This window comes from Megascapheus bottae, chromosome 1 (genome assembly GCF_031878675.1).
Source record: "Megascapheus bottae isolate mThoBot1 chromosome 1, mThoBot2.hap1, whole genome shotgun sequence".
In the NCBI taxonomy this organism is placed as follows: Eukaryota; Metazoa; Chordata; class Mammalia; order Rodentia; family Geomyidae; genus Megascapheus; species Megascapheus bottae.
The window spans coordinates 2,783,364-2,799,045 of NC_143509.1; the positions used below are offsets into that span (position 1 = coordinate 2,783,364).

At 57.3% G+C, this 15,682-nt stretch overlaps 1 protein-coding gene and 2 non-coding genes across 7 annotated transcripts; all 3 read left to right on the plus strand.

Annotated features, from left to right (window-relative positions):
• Positions 1-401: 401 nt before the first annotated feature.
• On the plus strand, positions 402-13,441 carry Tnpo2 (transportin 2). 5 transcript variants are annotated; one of them, XM_090336454.1, is made up of 26 exons: positions 402-521; positions 812-1,028; positions 2,957-3,068; positions 4,339-4,414; positions 4,497-4,646; positions 5,925-6,031; positions 6,118-6,251; positions 6,332-6,413; positions 6,487-6,609; positions 6,716-6,834; positions 7,681-7,741; positions 7,820-7,985; positions 8,106-8,258; positions 8,715-8,940; positions 9,135-9,306; positions 9,388-9,474; positions 9,548-9,655; positions 9,749-9,907; positions 10,896-10,983; positions 11,171-11,269; positions 11,676-11,771; positions 12,072-12,177; positions 12,283-12,382; positions 12,496-12,570; positions 12,672-12,799; positions 12,881-13,441. In XM_090336454.1, exons 3-25 carry the CDS (start codon positions 2,970-2,972, stop codon positions 12,777-12,779), a joined length of 2,694 nt encoding a protein of 897 aa, XP_090192580.1. In that variant the 5' UTR covers positions 402-521; positions 812-1,028; positions 2,957-2,969; the 3' UTR covers positions 12,780-12,799; positions 12,881-13,441. The 5 variants fall into 5 exon arrangements, with proteins under 5 accessions (XP_090192580.1, XP_090192574.1, XP_090192591.1 ...); XM_090336448.1 differs by lacking the exons at positions 402-521; positions 812-1,028 and adding an exon at positions 1,551-1,653; XM_090336465.1 differs by lacking the exons at positions 402-521; positions 812-1,028 and adding an exon at positions 2,023-2,059.
• Positions 8,985-9,053, plus strand: LOC150067952 (small nucleolar RNA SNORD41). The gene has a single exon (XR_016538592.1). It is a non-coding gene; the product is annotated as a small nucleolar RNA SNORD41 (small nucleolar RNA).
• On the plus strand, positions 11,027-11,101 carry LOC150067953 (small nucleolar RNA ZL2). Its single transcript, XR_016538620.1, has one exon. It is a non-coding gene; the product is annotated as a small nucleolar RNA ZL2 (small nucleolar RNA).
• Positions 13,442-15,682: the final 2,241 nt, after the last annotated feature.

The window sequence follows — 15,682 nt, forward strand, 5'->3', positions numbered from 1 at the left end:
CTGCCTGTAGTCCCAACACTGGGGAAGCTAAGACAGAGAGGATTTCCAACCTAGCTTGGGATACATGAGAACCTGTCTATATAGAAGGATGAAAAAGAGCAAGGAAGGAGGGAAGGGTTGAGCACTATTGAATTGTCCCTTGCATATCAGCACCCAAGCTTGACCAAGTTGGTGGAGTTTTCAACTCTCCCTGGAAAACTCCAATTTAGTCTCAAATCAACAAACTCCTTCGCTTAAGGGGATTTCAGATCCTGCCCTGCGTCCCCTTACCTTTGCTTCTTAGCCAGAACCTGTGAGCGGGGCGGGTCTAAAGCGTGTGGCACCATGGGATTTGTAGTTCCGTACGGGCGCGGTAAGCGCATGCGCACGTGGCACTTTCACGCACGTGGTTTTGAGGAGCCGAGCTGGCTGCGGTGGGACTCTTGGCTCCTCTGGGGAGGTTTTTCCTGAGTCTCGGAGCCGAGTTAGGCGCCCGACGATCCTTCCCTAACCTGGGAGGCCCTAATACTAGGGTTTCATGAGTGAGTGGAGGCGCGTCCGCCTTGGCCCGCCGGGATTGGGCTGGGAAACTTTTTTTTTTTTAAAGTTGGGGCCAGCATTGATTTAAGTTTCTCCCAAGGGTCAAAAAGTCCCTTAGGGCAGTGCCGGGTTTTCCTTTGGGTTTAGAGCCCCGGTTGATTCAGTAAATACTGGTTTAGGGAGGGACAATGCAGTGAAAGGATGAGCCTGAGGCTTGCGGGGTAAAGACCACGACTTTCAAAGAACAACTTAGAGACGGTCAGGTGATAGTTAACTTGGATTATCTCTCAAGGAGTAAGGATTCGAGTGCCTATTGAGGAAACTGATCCGGGAGTAGCTGTGGGTTGTCTGCAGTGAGCAGAGGGGAAGCTCCGCGTCTGCACCTCTTCCCTGCAACACTGTGGGCTCCGTGAGAGGAGGAGACATCTGCCCCGCTCTCTTCCGATGGCTTGAGCGCCGCGACTTCTTCCTTCCTGACTCTGCCTGCGTTTCATCCCAGTCAACGTCAGGTAAGTGACAGGACTGAGCTTTGGGTTTCATAACGGATGTGTTTAAAATCTCCTTGTGGGTATGTAGGACACAAGTGGGGCCACCGTTCCTTGCTTTGTCTCTGGGGTCTGAAGTCTCCCCGGATCCCCCCGGGGCTGTGTGCGTCGCTGTGCCTCCTCGACGGGGCGGGATTCCGTGGGGGAGGGCGGGCGGTGAGACCGCGGAGCCGGCTCTGCCGGGGACTCCAGGGCCCCACGCGGACGGAAAGTCCACGCGTTCCATCCAATTCCCGGCTCCAGCCAACAATTGTGGCCGCGCCGCGCGACGCCGGGGGAGCGAGACGCCGGGAGGACCGGCGGGCCAGAGAGGCGGCCCTCGCCGGTCACGTGACTCGGCCCGCCCGGGGCCGGAGTCCGGTCACGCGCCGCGGCCGCGCCTTCTGATTGGCTCAGCTAGGTCAGTTTGAAAGGACTACGGAAGCCGCGGCGGTTCATTTTCGGCGGCGTTTTTCCCCCCCTTCTTTCTTTTCTTTTCTTTTCTCTTTTTTTTTTTTTTTTTTTAATTCCTTCTCTCTGGTTCCCTCCTTCCGTGCGAGTCTCAGGAGAAGCCGCCGCGCTAGGCGCCGCCGCCGCCGCTCAGGGCCTGGTAAGTGGGCCTCGCTCAGGACGCGGACTCGCTGGGCTCCGGCTTGCGTCGACCCCCGCCGGGCTTCGGGCCTGCGCCGTGCGCAGCCCTAGCGTGGGGCCGCGCCCGGCCGGGAAAGGCCGGGAACCCCCGTTGGGCCCGATCGGCGGGGCTGGGAGAGCGGGCCGGCGGGGGAGGGGGAGCCGGGCCGGGCCGAGGGGGTGGGGCCTCGGGGCCGGGCCGGCCGGCTGCCTCCCGAGGCGGGCCAGTGGGGCGGCCGGGGTCGGGCTGCCGGGGGTGTGATTGGGCGAGGCGTCCGGGGACTGCTTAGGGCCTGATTGGGGGACGTCGCGACGATCGGGTGTGTGCGGGGGGCCTGTGTTCGGCGGGGCTTCGTTGGATCTGATTGGGAGAAGCCGCATTGCAAGTTGAGGCCGGGGGTGGGAGGGGGTCTGGCTTCGGCTGGGGGGCTTTGCTGGGTCTCACCGCGAGCTGCGCTCCCTCCTTGAGGGGGGAGGGTTGGGCCGGTGCAAATTAGGAAAAGGGGATTTCCGGCTCGGGGCGGCGGGGGGCTTGGCAGAAGTTGGTTTGGGGAGGCATCATCGATTGGACCCCTCCTCCTGAGCGGCTGCGGACTGGGGCGGGCTTGGTCCTGATTGGGACAGGCGATGGGGACCCGACCTGGGGGGCTCTGTCCCGAGCTGGGTTGATTCTCGTGCAGAGGCCATGGGGACTCTGGCGGTTGTCCCAGTCCCATTCTGGGGAGTCGCTGCACCGAGTCTAGCTAGGCCAGAAAGAGGGACATCTGGCGTGCGCTGAGCTTGAAGGGCAGGTTTAGGGGAGGCGGCGGGGATCATCAGATCGTGCCTGGGGAGTGCGCACCTGGGAGGCTCACGCGCCGGGCTTCGGTCGGGAGCGACTGAGAGAGCCGAGGTTTGGGAGGAGGGGAATCTTCCGGGACTTAGCCTGTACTTGGGGGGAGACCACGGGGGCCGGGGCGCCCGCCCCAGGTCTGCGAGGGAGGTGGAAACCTTAGGGCCCGCAGTCGGGGGCGGCGACGGCATGGCCCGCCTTGGGAAGAGGGCTCCACCTCGGCTGGATGAGGATCCGCCGGGCCCCGCCGCCGCCGCTGCCTCCCTTGGCCCGCTTCCACATCCCGCGGCTGCGCGGCCGGGGATGGCGCAGCTCCCGGGGACCCCGCGCATGGGCGCGCGTGGATCGACGCTCCCGCCGTCCCGCGACCACCGCTGCCTCGGGGGCTCAACCGGGGCTCTCAAGTGGAGCCCCAGAGACCTAGCGCTGACCCCGGCCCCTGCCCCCGCAGCTCGCCTTGCGCAATGGACTGGCAGCCAGACGAACAAGGCCTGCAGCAGGTCCTGCAGCTGCTCAAAGACTCGCAGTCGCCCAACACAGCCACACAGCGCATCGTGCAGGATGTATCCTTCCTTCCTTCCTTCCTTCCTTCCTTCCTTCCTCCCTCCCTCCCTCCCTCCCTCCCTTCCTTCCTTCCTTCCCGGGCGGGGGAAGTGAGCAGGGCTCCACTGCCTGAGTCCCAGACCCCTCTGTGGGACAGAAACTGCTTGAAGCCCAGTGCTGGTGGCTCAGGCCTGGAATCTTAGCTACTCAGCATGTGGTCCCAAAGCAGCCTGGGCAGGAAAGTCTGGGTGACTTTTTATCTCCAATTAACCAGCACAAAGTAGCTTGGGGACAGCCCTGAGTTCGAGCCCCGGACCAACACCAAAAACAAACCACCAATGCCCCTCCCCCCCCCCCCAAAAATCAGCATGATCTGGAAAGAGAATTAATGCTTTGAATTGATAGATCCCGTTCCCAGAGCTGTACCAGGCACTCTAAGAAATGAAGGGAACCCCCAGTATTCACCTAGCACTTGCTAATTAACTTTTTATAGTGGGGAGCTGTCATTCTGCCCATTTTACAGATGGGAGCACGGAGACTTACACAAACCAGTTGAATGGCAGCTAGGAAACACTAATGCCAGGATGGGACGTGTATCCCACTCAGATGTGAGTTCCAGGCTGTCTTGTCAGAATTGGGAAGGTGCATCCCCAGTGAAATGGGGGTGGACTTGAGTGGCCTTGGGTTTTGTTTAGGCTTTGTGGTTCAACTTATTTTGAAGCCCGGCTCCTGTGCTTCACACCTGTGAGCCTACCTACTCAGGAGGCTAAGATCTGAGGATTACAGCTCCAAGGAAAGTCTGTGAAACTTGGGAGATAAAAGTCTCCAACTGGATCCGGGAGCATTGCCTAGTGGTAAATTGCTTGCCTAGCATGCACAACGCCCTGGGTTCAATTCCTCAGCACCACATACTCAGAAGAAACCAAAAGGGGAGCTGTGGCTTGAGTGGTAGAGCGCTAGCCTTGAGCAAAAAGTATCCAAGGACAGTGCCCAGGCCCTGAGTTCAAGCCCCAGGACTGGCAAAGAAAAAAAAAAACAACCTCCAATTTAACCTCCAATTAACCAGCCTGGGGGAAAAAGAAGGCAGAAATGGTGGTATGCAGCTGCCATGTGAAGAGAAGCTGTTGGGCTTCTCAAGGTTCTGCTGTGTAGCTATGGTGTTGTAGGCAGAGGGCTGGGGCAGAGCGATTCTAGCTGGCTGTCATTTCACTTGTCGCAAGTGGTAGCTATGAGGCAGGGCATCCCGTGTGGGGAAAGCGTTGGTTCCTAAGTCCCTTAACAGCCTGGCAGAAACTCAAGCAACTCAACCAGTTTCCTGACTTCAACAACTACCTAATCTTCGTCCTGACCAGACTGAAGTCAGAAGGTACGTCCTGCGAGCCTGTGTGGGACCTGCCTTACCTCTCCTCAGGATGGACCCCTGAAAACCTCAGTCCTCTTCTCCCCAGATGAGCCAACCCGGTCCCTCAGCGGGCTCATCCTCAAGAACAACGTGAAAGCGCATTACCAGAGCTTCCCACAGCCTGTGGCTGACTTCATCAAGCAGGAGTGTCTCAACAACATCGGCGATGCCTCCTCACTCATCCGGGCTACCATCGGTGAGCAGGGCAGTGGGGGTCAGCTTCTCGGCACACGTTGGTTGAGCTGTGTCCTGGGTCAGGTAGCTGATCAGCTGCAAGTCAGGATCTTTTATTTCTGGTCGTGAGGCTTGAACATAGCTAGGCACTATCCTTGAGCTCCCCCCTCCGCCCCCCAATTCTGGCCTCTGTCATGTGAGCCACACACCTCCGCTTCCAGAGTTTTTCTGGTTGAGTCATGGCCTGTCCCATCCAGGCTGGCTTTGAATGGTGATCCTGAGATCTCAGCCTTCTAAGAGCTAGGATTATAGGAGTGAGCCACTGGCACCTGGCTATGATGAATCAATTGCCAGAAAGTCACGAGTGGAGCTTGTAATTCATCCCTTCCCCCCCTTTTTTTTTTTCCAAGTCTTGAGAAAAAAAGCTAAGAGACAGTGCCCAGGACCTGAGTTCAAGTCCCAGGACTGGCACCAAAACTAAATAAACAGAAGTAGTATTTGTGCTGGATGCATGGGTCTGACAAATGTGCTGATTTTGTAGTTTCTTGCTTAGGCAGGAGAAGGTTCTAGAGCTCATTCTAGGTGCCAGACTCCGCTGTTACATGTCATCCGCTTCTGCAGCCACAGGTTCAGAAATACACAGAAGCAGCAACTTGTTTTGAACACGGGAAGACTTTCTCTCCCATTAAGGAACTCTCTAGAGTCCATTTGAAGTCCATGAGAGGATGTATCTGTTTTTCTAGGAAGCACTACTGTTGATAGTCCTGGGTGTTCTGGAATACCCAGGACTCCATTCCCTGGAGGGTGGTTTCTTAGCAGCTTCTGGGTGACTCTTAGAGGAGTCTGGTAGCTTTCTTTGTCATCTAACTCAGGTGGACCTCAAACTCTGGATCCTCTTTAGCCTTAGCCTCTCCTGAGTGCTAGGCTCCTAGGTTTGTATCACCAAACTTGGCAGAGGCTGGCATTATTTCTTTCCATTGAAGGCAGAAAGCACCCGGGTCTTCCCGTTCACCTTACGACCACTGTTACCCATGGGAAGCACTGCCATCTCGTGGTGGCCGGTGGGATTAACAGTGCACCCTGCCTGTGGAGTTTCACTAATCTGCAGTAATGTCTCGTGTCAGGGCGAGGCTGTTCCCAGAGGCAACGTGGATAGCTTGCCCATCTGAGGCCCTAGGATAGGATGAATGGAAGAAGGACCACCATAAAAGCAGGGGTGGAGGGAGAGCGGGGAGCATGGAGGGGTGGGCAGGCAGGCCCTCGCCCAGCCTGAGGCAGCCTCCTTTCCCCGGCTGCCCAGGTATTCTTATAACCACCATCGCTTCCAAGGGTGAGCTGCAGATGTGGCCTGAGCTGCTGCCCCAGTTATGCAACCTGCTCAACTCGGAGGATTACAACACTTGTGAGGTAGGTGATAAGCCGTGGCCCCACTGGAGCAGGGGCCGGGGCCCCGGGAAAGGCCTCACCCCCATCTGTCTGCTCCATCCACCCAGGGAGCCTTCGGAGCCCTGCAGAAGATCTGTGAAGACTCCTCAGAACTCCTGGACAGCGATGCGCTCAACAGGCCCCTCAACGTCATGATCCCCAAGTTCCTGCAGTTCTTTAAGCACTGCAGTCCCAAGATTCGGTACGTGGGGCCACGGTGAGGGTCGGGGGCGGACTGTGGGGGGAGGCTAAGCCCCATTCCCCCCCCCCCCCGCCCACCAGGTCCCACGCCATCGCCTGCGTGAACCAGTTCATCATGGATCGAGCTCAGGCGCTGATGGATAACATCGACACGTTCATCGAGGTCAGGCGCCTGGCCGGGGTGGGCAGGGAGAGGTCCCCGCTTTCCAGGCCACTGACCACGGCCCTCTCCACAGCACCTCTTTGCCCTGGCTGTGGACGACGACCCTGAGGTGCGGAAGAACGTGTGCCGCGCCCTGGTGATGCTTCTGGAAGTGCGAATCGACCGGCTCATCCCTCACATGCACAGCATCATCCAGGTGTGCAAGGTCATGGCCAAGGGCAGGCAGGGGCCTGGCGGTGGCTGGGGAGTGTCCTGCAGCCGGGCTCGGCTCAGCCTTTCCCTCTCCACCTCCCCTGCCCCAGTACATGCTGCAGCGGACCCAGGACCACGACGAGAATGTGGCCCTGGAGGCCTGTGAGTTCTGGCTGACGCTGGCCGAACAACCCATCTGCAAGGAAGTTCTGGCCTCTCACCTGGTCCAGTGAGTGGCATCCTGACCCATCCCACCACGTGCCTCGGCCTTTCCCTTTCTAGTCACTCCCCGTGTGTGCAGAAAGCTGCGTCTTCAGTGTCAGGTGACGGTCAGGCCCGTGCATGCTTACTCCGTAAGTGATTTTGTTAACCGAGTTAGGTTAGCTAACTGACTTGGTGGACAGGAGCGATGGCTCACGCCTGTGATCCTAGCTACTCGGGAGGCTGAGATCTAAGGATCTCCGTTCAAAGTCAGCCCGGGCAGTAAAGACCGTGAGATCTTATCTCCAATTAATCACTAGAATGGGGGAGTGGGGCTGTGGCTCAAGGGGCAGAGCGGTAGCCTTGAGCTGAAGAGCTCAGGGACAAGCCCCATAACCCACAAAGAAAAAAGAAAGAAAGGAGACCAACCATGGCTTCTCAGGCATAGCTATATCCAGGTGCCCAAAGGATGTAAAAAAATCCCATGTGCCTTGACTTAGATCTTTCTTCTCAGACATCTTCCTGTGTAGTTTAGGAAGCCCAAAATAAAGACTTGTTCCTTACAGTTGCTGTCCAGTGTGTGTGTGTGTGTGTGTATACACACATGCATATGTCCTGGGACTTGAACTCAATACCTGGGCACTGGGCCCGAGCTTCTCACTGAAGGCTAGCACACTACCACTTCAGTCCTAGCTCCGCTTGCAGCTTATTGCTGGCTAGCAGGAATTCCCCCAGGAGTGCGGGCACCAATACCAACCAGTTTACAACAGCCTGCCCTTGCTGGTGCTGTTACCCAGACATCTGCCTTCTCCCAGGCTGTGCCCCACCTCCACTGCTCCCCCACCCCCCCTGAATATTGTTGCTCTCCCCACAGGTTGATTCCCATCCTTGTGAATGGGATGAAATACTCAGAAATTGACATTATTCTGCTGAAGGTCAGTCTGCCGTCTGCCGGGCATGGGGTGGCTTGGGCAATCACCAGGTGCTCAGCCATGCGCCTGTCCCCCTGCTAGGGTGACGTGGAGGATGATGAGGCCGTCCCCGACAGTGAGCAGGACATCAAGCCGCGCTTTCACAAGTCCCGTACGGTGACGCTGCCCCATGAAGCCGAGCGGCCTGATGGCTCCGAGGACGCAGACGATGATGACGACGACGACGCGTTGTCTGACTGGAACCTGAGTGCGTGCCAGCCCTGGGCCCAGGCTCCCCGGGGAGGGGAAGCTGAGCTGGCTACGAGCTGGTCGGGGAGATCTTACTTTCTCTGACATCATCCCCCCTCCCCTTTGTCTCCCCACCCAGGGAAGTGCTCTGCGGCTGCGCTGGACGTCCTGGCCAACGTTTTCCGGGAGGAACTGCTTCCCCACCTCCTCCCCCTGCTCAAGGGCCTCCTGTTCCACCCCGAGTGGGTGGTCAAGGAGTCGGGCATCCTGGTGCTGGGTGCTATCGCCGAGGGTGAGTCTCGGGGAGCCGCTCTTCCCCCCATTTCAGATAGGACGGTCAGAGTTCATTCACTGAGTTGTTCTGAGCATTCACAAGTAGGGGAGGCTGAGATGTAGAGATTGCAGTTCAAAGTGAGCCCGCGCAAGGGAGTCTGGGAGGCTCTTATCTAAGAGTCAGAAGTGGTGCTGAGGCTCAAGTGGTAGAGCTCTAGCCTTGAGAAAGTCCAAGGACAGTGCTCATGTCCTGAAGAGCCAGGAAGAGCTCTAAATAAGAACATTTTCCCATCATTGCTTCCCTGTGAAGCCCGGATCGGTGCTCTGTGACTGTCTCTGGGCCAGTGATTGACCCATGTCCACCTCAGTCTCATCCATCACGTGGTGGACTGTGCTCTCTCAGATGGATGTGGGTACTCTGGCTCCAGTGCTCGGCCCAATTAACCCCTCCTATCCCACCTCCTGGCTGCTTCAGGCTGCATGCAAGGCATGGCACCCTACCTGCCCGAGCTGATCCCACACCTCATCCGGTGCCTGTCGGACAAGAAGGCCCTGGTCCGCTCCATCGCCTGTTGGACCCTGAGCCGCTACGCCCACTGGGTGGTCAGCCAGCCTCCCGACATGCACCTCAAGCCTCTGATGACAGAGCTACTCAAACGGATCCTGGATGGCAACAAGAGGGTGCAGGAGGCAGCCTGCAGGTGACCCTTGACCCCTGATCTAGGGTCAACCCCCCCCCCTCCCCCGGGAAGTGATGATAGCTCTGACTGCTGAGTGCCACTGATTTCTGTTGTATTCGTACTGGCTGATCCCACGAGGACCCCTCCTGCTCCCTGGGCTCCAGAGCCACGTGCTCTGGTCCACTGAGCCCGCCCTGCGTTCTCCCTCCTTCCAGTGCCTTTGCCACCCTGGAGGAGGAGGCGTGCACGGAGCTAGTGCCCTACCTCAGCTACATCCTGGACACGCTCGTGTTCGCCTTCGGCAAGTACCAGCATAAGAACCTGCTCATCCTTTACGACGCCATCGGCACCTTGGCCGACTCTGTGGGCCATCACCTCAACCAGCCGGTGAGCGCCTGCTGCAGCCTCCGCCCCCCCCTGTTCCCCCACCCTTTAGGGAATGCACCCCTGATTCCCCCCCCTCTCCAGGAATACATCCAGAAGCTGATGCCGCCCCTCATACAGAAGTGGAACGAGCTGAAGGATGAGGACAAGGACCTCTTCCCCCTGCTGGAGGTGACTGGGGGGCACAGGGACTCCTCTCTCCGTCCCATTCCCGCCCAGGCTCACCTTTCCTGCCCCTCCCCAGTGCCTGTCGTCTGTGGCCACCGCCCTGCAGAGCGGCTTCCTGCCCTACTGCGAGCCAGTGTACCAGCGCTGTGTCACCCTGGTCCAGAAGACACTGGCACAGGCCATGGTGAGCTCCCTGCTCCCCCCTCTCTGCCTCCTCTGCCGCTGCTCAGGCTTCTGCCAGCTCCTTCCACTCACCTCCTGCCCCTTCCACGTGCAGATGTACACCCAGCACCCCGAGCAGTACGAGGCCCCGGACAAAGATTTCATGATTGTGGCATTGGATCTGCTCAGTGGCCTGGCTGAGGGCCTGGGGGGCCACGTGGAGCAGCTGGTGGCCCGAAGTAACATCATGACTCTGCTCTTCCAGTGTATGCAGGTGCGTGGATGTCCTGCGCAGGCCACACCCACGGCCCAGCCGGGAAACAGGCCCCGTGGTCCTGCATGGCAATAACCAGAGCAAGTGCTGCACTGGGGGCTCTGGACTCAGAAACCTGGACCTTTAAAACATGAAGGTGGCTTAGTGCTAGAGTGCTTGCCTAGCATGCCCGAAGCCCTGGGTTCAAGTCCTCAGTACCATATACCCAGAAAAGGCTAAAAATGGTATTATGGCTCAAGCAGTAGGGCACTAACCTTGAATAGAAAAGGAAGTTCAGGGACATTGCCTAGGTCCTGAGTTGAAGCCCCAAGTCTCCTGTAGTCCTGCTTATGCCTTCCTAGATCTCAGGCTGAGATCTGAGGGTCACAGTTCAAAGCCAGCCCAAGCAGAAAAGTCCCTGTGAGACTTTTACCTCCAATTAACCACTTAAAAACAGCAAATGTCGCTGTGGTGGCTCAAGGGGTAGAGCATGGAGTCTCAGGGTCATCACCCAGGCCCTGAGTTCAAGCCCCAGCACTGGCACCCACACACAAAACACAAGGGTGCTTTAAATAGGACCCAGCATCATTTAGAAATCAGACTACCAGGGGCCGGGAGTTTGTTCTAGTGGTAGAGTGCTTGCCTAGCATGCACGAAGACCCAGGTTCGATTCCTCAGTACCACATACATAGAAAAAGGTGGAAGTGGTGCTGGGGCTCAAGTGGTAGAGCTCTAGCCTTGAGAAAGTCCAAGGACAGTGCTCAGGCCCTGAGTTCAAGGCCAGAACTGGCAAAAAAAAAAAAAAAAATCAGACTGCCACTCAAACTAATAAGCAAGTGTGTGGCCCTGAATTCAGAGCTATCAGAAAATGTCAACTACTGGTGTGTGTGTGTGTGTGTGTGTGTGTGTGTGTGTGTGTGTGTGTGTGTGTGTGTGTGTGTGTGTGTGTGTGTGTGTGTGTGTGTGTGTGTGTGTGCATGCGTTGACCTGGTATCCCCTCTTCTCCCAGGACTCCATGCCTGAAGTGCGGCAGAGTTCCTTTGCTCTCCTGGGAGATCTCACCAAAGCTTGTTTCATCCATGTCAAGCCCTGTATTGGTAAGTCATGTACCTTGACCTCAGTTAACCTGAGACCCGCCCTGGCCTCACGTGATGGACACATGCCCTGGGATGACCGTGACCTAACTGGGATGTATTCGTACTGTCTGATGGGGTCCTGCCTAGCTTCTGCTTGGAGCTCTTAGTGCCTAACCTTCCTGCTTAGCACTGATTTTCTCCCGAGCAGCGGAGTTTATGCCCATCCTGGGCACCAACCTTAACCCTGAGTTCATTTCGGTCTGCAACAATGCCACCTGGGCCATTGGCGAGATCTGCATGCAGATGGGTGAGTGCCTGGCCACTTGGCTGCTTCCCCCATTGGTCGGTTCTCTACTTGGGGCAAACTCTTACTATGACTGACAGTTCTCAAGGAGATCATCTGGCCAGAGAATGGCAGTTTTACTCTGGCCATTTGTGATTGGCTTCTCCACACAGGCAGGACAGGAGTGTTACCCTGATTGGACTAGTTGGTGCAATTGGCTGAACGGCCCAGGGGGATTGGTTGGGTGATTTGTGTCTCTCAAGTTAGCCCTGGGTTCTGGGCTGGGGCGTGGGGAGAGATGCCTTTGTTTCCTCAGGGGTGGCAGTTGGTCCTGAGTGGCACAGGAATGGGGTGAGGGTGGCCTTGCTCCTGACTGACCCAGGAGCTTAGGGGGGGCCTGGCGGGGCTCTGCGTTTGGCCGCTGCCTTAGGAGCAGAGATGCAGCCCTACGTGCAGATGGTTCTCAGCAATCTGGTGGAGATCATCAACCGGCCCAACACCCCCAAGACCCTGCTGGAGAACACAGGTGGGCCCCACATCCAGGCTGCCCCGCCCTCTTCCTGGGGACGTCCTCCAGGGCCCTGGCAAGGACAAGTGTGCCATGCCTCACAGGGAGCTCGGGAAGGAGGCCCAGGGAAGAAGGCACCCTTGGGGAGACCTGGGGAGAGACCAAGGTGGGGAAGGAGGGGAAGGGAGCCAGTCTGGGCCAAGCGAGGCCCTGTCCTGACACCCCAAAGCTGTTCCCTTGGGGGTCCATGGGTCGGGGCTAGAGGCCTCCTCCCAGAGGCCTCGCCACGTACCGTCCCGGGGCCACTCGGGGTTGCAGGTCGCCTGACGAGTCCCTCTGCCATTCCAGCCATCACCATTGGCCGCCTGGGCTACGTGTGCCCGCAGGAGGTGGCTCCTATGCTCCAGCAGTTCATCCGGCCTTGGTGTGTGTGGGGCCTGCTGGGGCTGGGAGGGGGCTGGGGCAGGAGGGGCGGCGCCCACCCCTTCTCTCTGGCCTGTGCCCGCCCTGATCCCGCCCCCTCCTCCAGGTGCACATCCCTGCGCAACATCCGGGACAATGAGGAGAAGGACTCTGCTTTCCGCGGCATCTGCATGATGATTGGCGTCAACCCGGGGGGCGTCGTGCAGGTGCGCATGGGCTCCAAGGGCGGGGTGGGGGGCGTCGTGCAGGTGGGCCCTGGCTCCGAGGCGGGGCAGGAGCTGGCGCTGCACCCCCTCACCTGGAATGCGTCGTGTTTCAGGACTTTATTTTCTTCTGCGATGCTGTAGCCTCTTGGGTAAGCCCGAAGGATGATCTTCGGGACATGTTTTATAAGGTGAGTTTTTGGGTTGGGGCTGATGGGGTGGGGGGGTGGGGTAGGGCTCCCCCGTGGCCGTGAGACGTCAGAGGCCCACCCTGACCCCTGCCTCCCCGTAGATCCTCCATGGCTTCAAAGACCAAGTCGGGGAGGAGAACTGGCAGCAGTTTTCAGAGCAGTTCCCACCGCTGCTCAAGGAGAGGCTGGCGGCCTTCTATGGGGTCTAGGCAAACGTGGTGACTGTCAGGTGCGGAGGGGGCATGGGGGCCCTGGAGTGTGGGGGTGCAGGGTCGCAGGCCCTCACTCGCCTCTCTCCCCCCCTCCCCAGGTTTCTGTCTGCGTCATCGTCGAAGGGATTGCTGGGAGCACACTGCGTCCAGAAGTCGCGGTGCCCTGGTCGAGGGGGGGTAGGGAGGAGTGAGTGGGATCCAAATCCAGAAGCCTTCCCAGTCCGTCCGTCTGTCCGTCCTTCCACCTGTCCCACCGGGCCAGTCTGGCTGGCAAACGGGCAGATGGGCATAGCCTCCACGCTCTAGTCCTACAAACAGGGAGGGGGGTGGGACATCTCAGTGGGCACGGGGCCACGAGCCAGCCACGTGGGAGGGAGGAATCCACAGGGCCGCCAAATCTGGCTTGGGAGGAGGCGAGGGGAGCTCAGGCGGGAGGGGGGGTCCTTGTAGAGACGCGTACACTCACATACACATGTGGCCACACGCGCCTGTGAGCGCCGCAGCCAGCCACACTGGGCCAGCCGCCCCATTTCCCTGACTGCATGGAGACAGTAGACTTAGTGAACCCCTGAGTTAAGCCTTACGGCCTTCCGTGTAATCTGCACCTAGAGTATAAGAAGCTTTCGCTGTTTGGCCGGAATCACCGGTGATTGGGGAGGGCTTGGGAGGGTTTAGGGGGCCTCAGTCGAGACCCTGGGGCGGGGGGGTGGGGGGAGGCGGATGGCCACCTCGGGGCCGCCCTGTCAGCACGTGCACGCTTTGGACCTGCTCCACATACTTCCTGCCAGCTTTGGGGCAGCCTCAAGTAATGTGCCCCATCTTTGTTCTCTCCAGCCAGCCACGTAGGGACCATCTCAGCCACAGGCAGAGGCTGGCCTGTCCTCCGGGCTTGTGCCCAATGATGCTGGGCCCCGAGCTTTTCTCTCCTCTGAAGAGAGATGCCTGCCCCTGCTCTCCAGAAGCATCTTTCAGGGCAGTCCCGCATTCTGCTCCTGGGACCCCACATCTGGAGTCCGGGGTTGACTTCACTGGGGGTCACACAAGGAGGCTTGTGCTTCCCGGCATGAAATCCTGAGCTCCGGCTTCCAGCAGGGGAAAGCAAGTGTCCCCATAACCACTTTCTCCATGTTCAACACAGCACTCAGAGATGCCACCACATCAGGGACAGCCATCCTAGGAGACATGGTCGTGGTGGAAAGGCCCTCACCTCTGCTAGGGAAGTGGGTGTGTTTATTTGAGTTGCTGGGGGAAATTGGGCCCTGTAGCTCCTTCAAGATTTTTGTTACTGTTTTATTTTTTTCCCTGCTTTCTACTTCTTTGGGGGACCCCTTGTATTTGGGGGGACTGACTGGAGTTCTTCAGCCCAGGGCCTGTTCCACTCATCCCAGGGGCTACACCCCATCTCATCCTGGCTCTTGTCTTCTGTCAGGCAAGTCAGGCCCTGCCTGAATTCCAAGGGGGCACTCAGAGCACATTCCATGGCCCAGCGAGGTGTTCCCATTCCTCTCCCCTTTCTCCCCAAACTCGAGCAGGTCTCTGGAAGCCATTTGTAAAAAAACAAAAGAAAAAAAAAGTTTTTTAAAATACCATTTAGCTTTCTGGGTAGTTCTTTGAAGCATCCTCTGCTGGGTTTTGGGGTGTGCAGTTGGATTGGCTATCTACTGGGATGGGACTGGTAGCCTCCTTTGCTCCCTTAGTGAGGGGCTTCCAGGTGGCACCTTCAGGAAGAGGGAGCCCAATTCTTTATACTTTTCCTTTTCCCTCTTTTTTTTTTTTTAAGAAAACTATTTAATTTTTTAATTTATTTTTTGGTTGGTTTTTGCACAACAAAGTTTCAGCTTAACCTTTCCTGGCCAGGGTTGGGGACACAGACTGGCATTGGTCTGCAGTCATCCCTGTTCCCAGGCCCTCCTTCCCATCTCTTCCTTGAAGGCTCCCAGGTCTGTCCATTTGTCACAGTGCTGTGCTGGAGATTGGCGCTAAGGTGGCGTGAGATTCCACTTGTGTAGAACTTTGTTGAGTAAAGATGAGTTTCTTGTGAAACTTTTGGTCTCCAGTTTCCTGTGTCCTTGGCTTGGCTGGTTGAGAGGTGGGGAATTGGGCACAGGCCTCCCAGGTGAGCCTGTGATTATGGTTAAGAGGATGGTGAGTCCAGGTTGTTAGAAAGAGGATCCTGTCTCGGAAATTCAAAAGTAAAGTTGAGCACTGGTGGCTCAACTGTAATTCAAACATCTCAGGAGATTGAGATCTGAGGATCATGGTCTGAAGCCAGCCTGGGCAGAAACACCTGTGAAATTGTTCTCCAAATGACCTCCAAAAATCCAGTAGAGCTGTGGTTCTACTGGTAATGCGTATTTGTTCAAGGACTGCGGAGGTCCTGAGTGGAAAAACTATGTCAATAAATAAAAGCTGGGGGGGGGGGGAGCTGGGAGTGTTGCCTAGTGGTAGAGTGCTTGCCTAGCATGCACGAAGGCCAGGGTTTGATTCCTTGGTACCACATATATAGAAAAAGCTGGAAGTGGTGCTGTGTCTCAAGTGGTAAAGCCCAAGAACAGTGCTCAGGCCTTGAGTTCAAACCTCAGGACTGGCCACAAAAAAAAAAAAAAAAAGGGTAAGCAGGGTGAATACTCACAATTCAAATCTGGGAGTAAATCTGAGGAGCATTAGTTTTGAGACCCTCCAAGCCTGTTTTCTACCTCCTAGCCTCCTGTACTGGGGATTGAACCCAAGGCTTCTGTTGTGCACTCTACCACTTGATCTACACAGCACAGCCCCTAACTTCTGTGAAGGGGAAGATTTTGTGTAATGCTCCTTGTGTCTATCTTCAGGACCTTGGGCTTGAGCTCAGGGCCTGAGCACTGTCCTTGGGTTTCTCAAGGACAGAGCTCTACCAGTTGAGC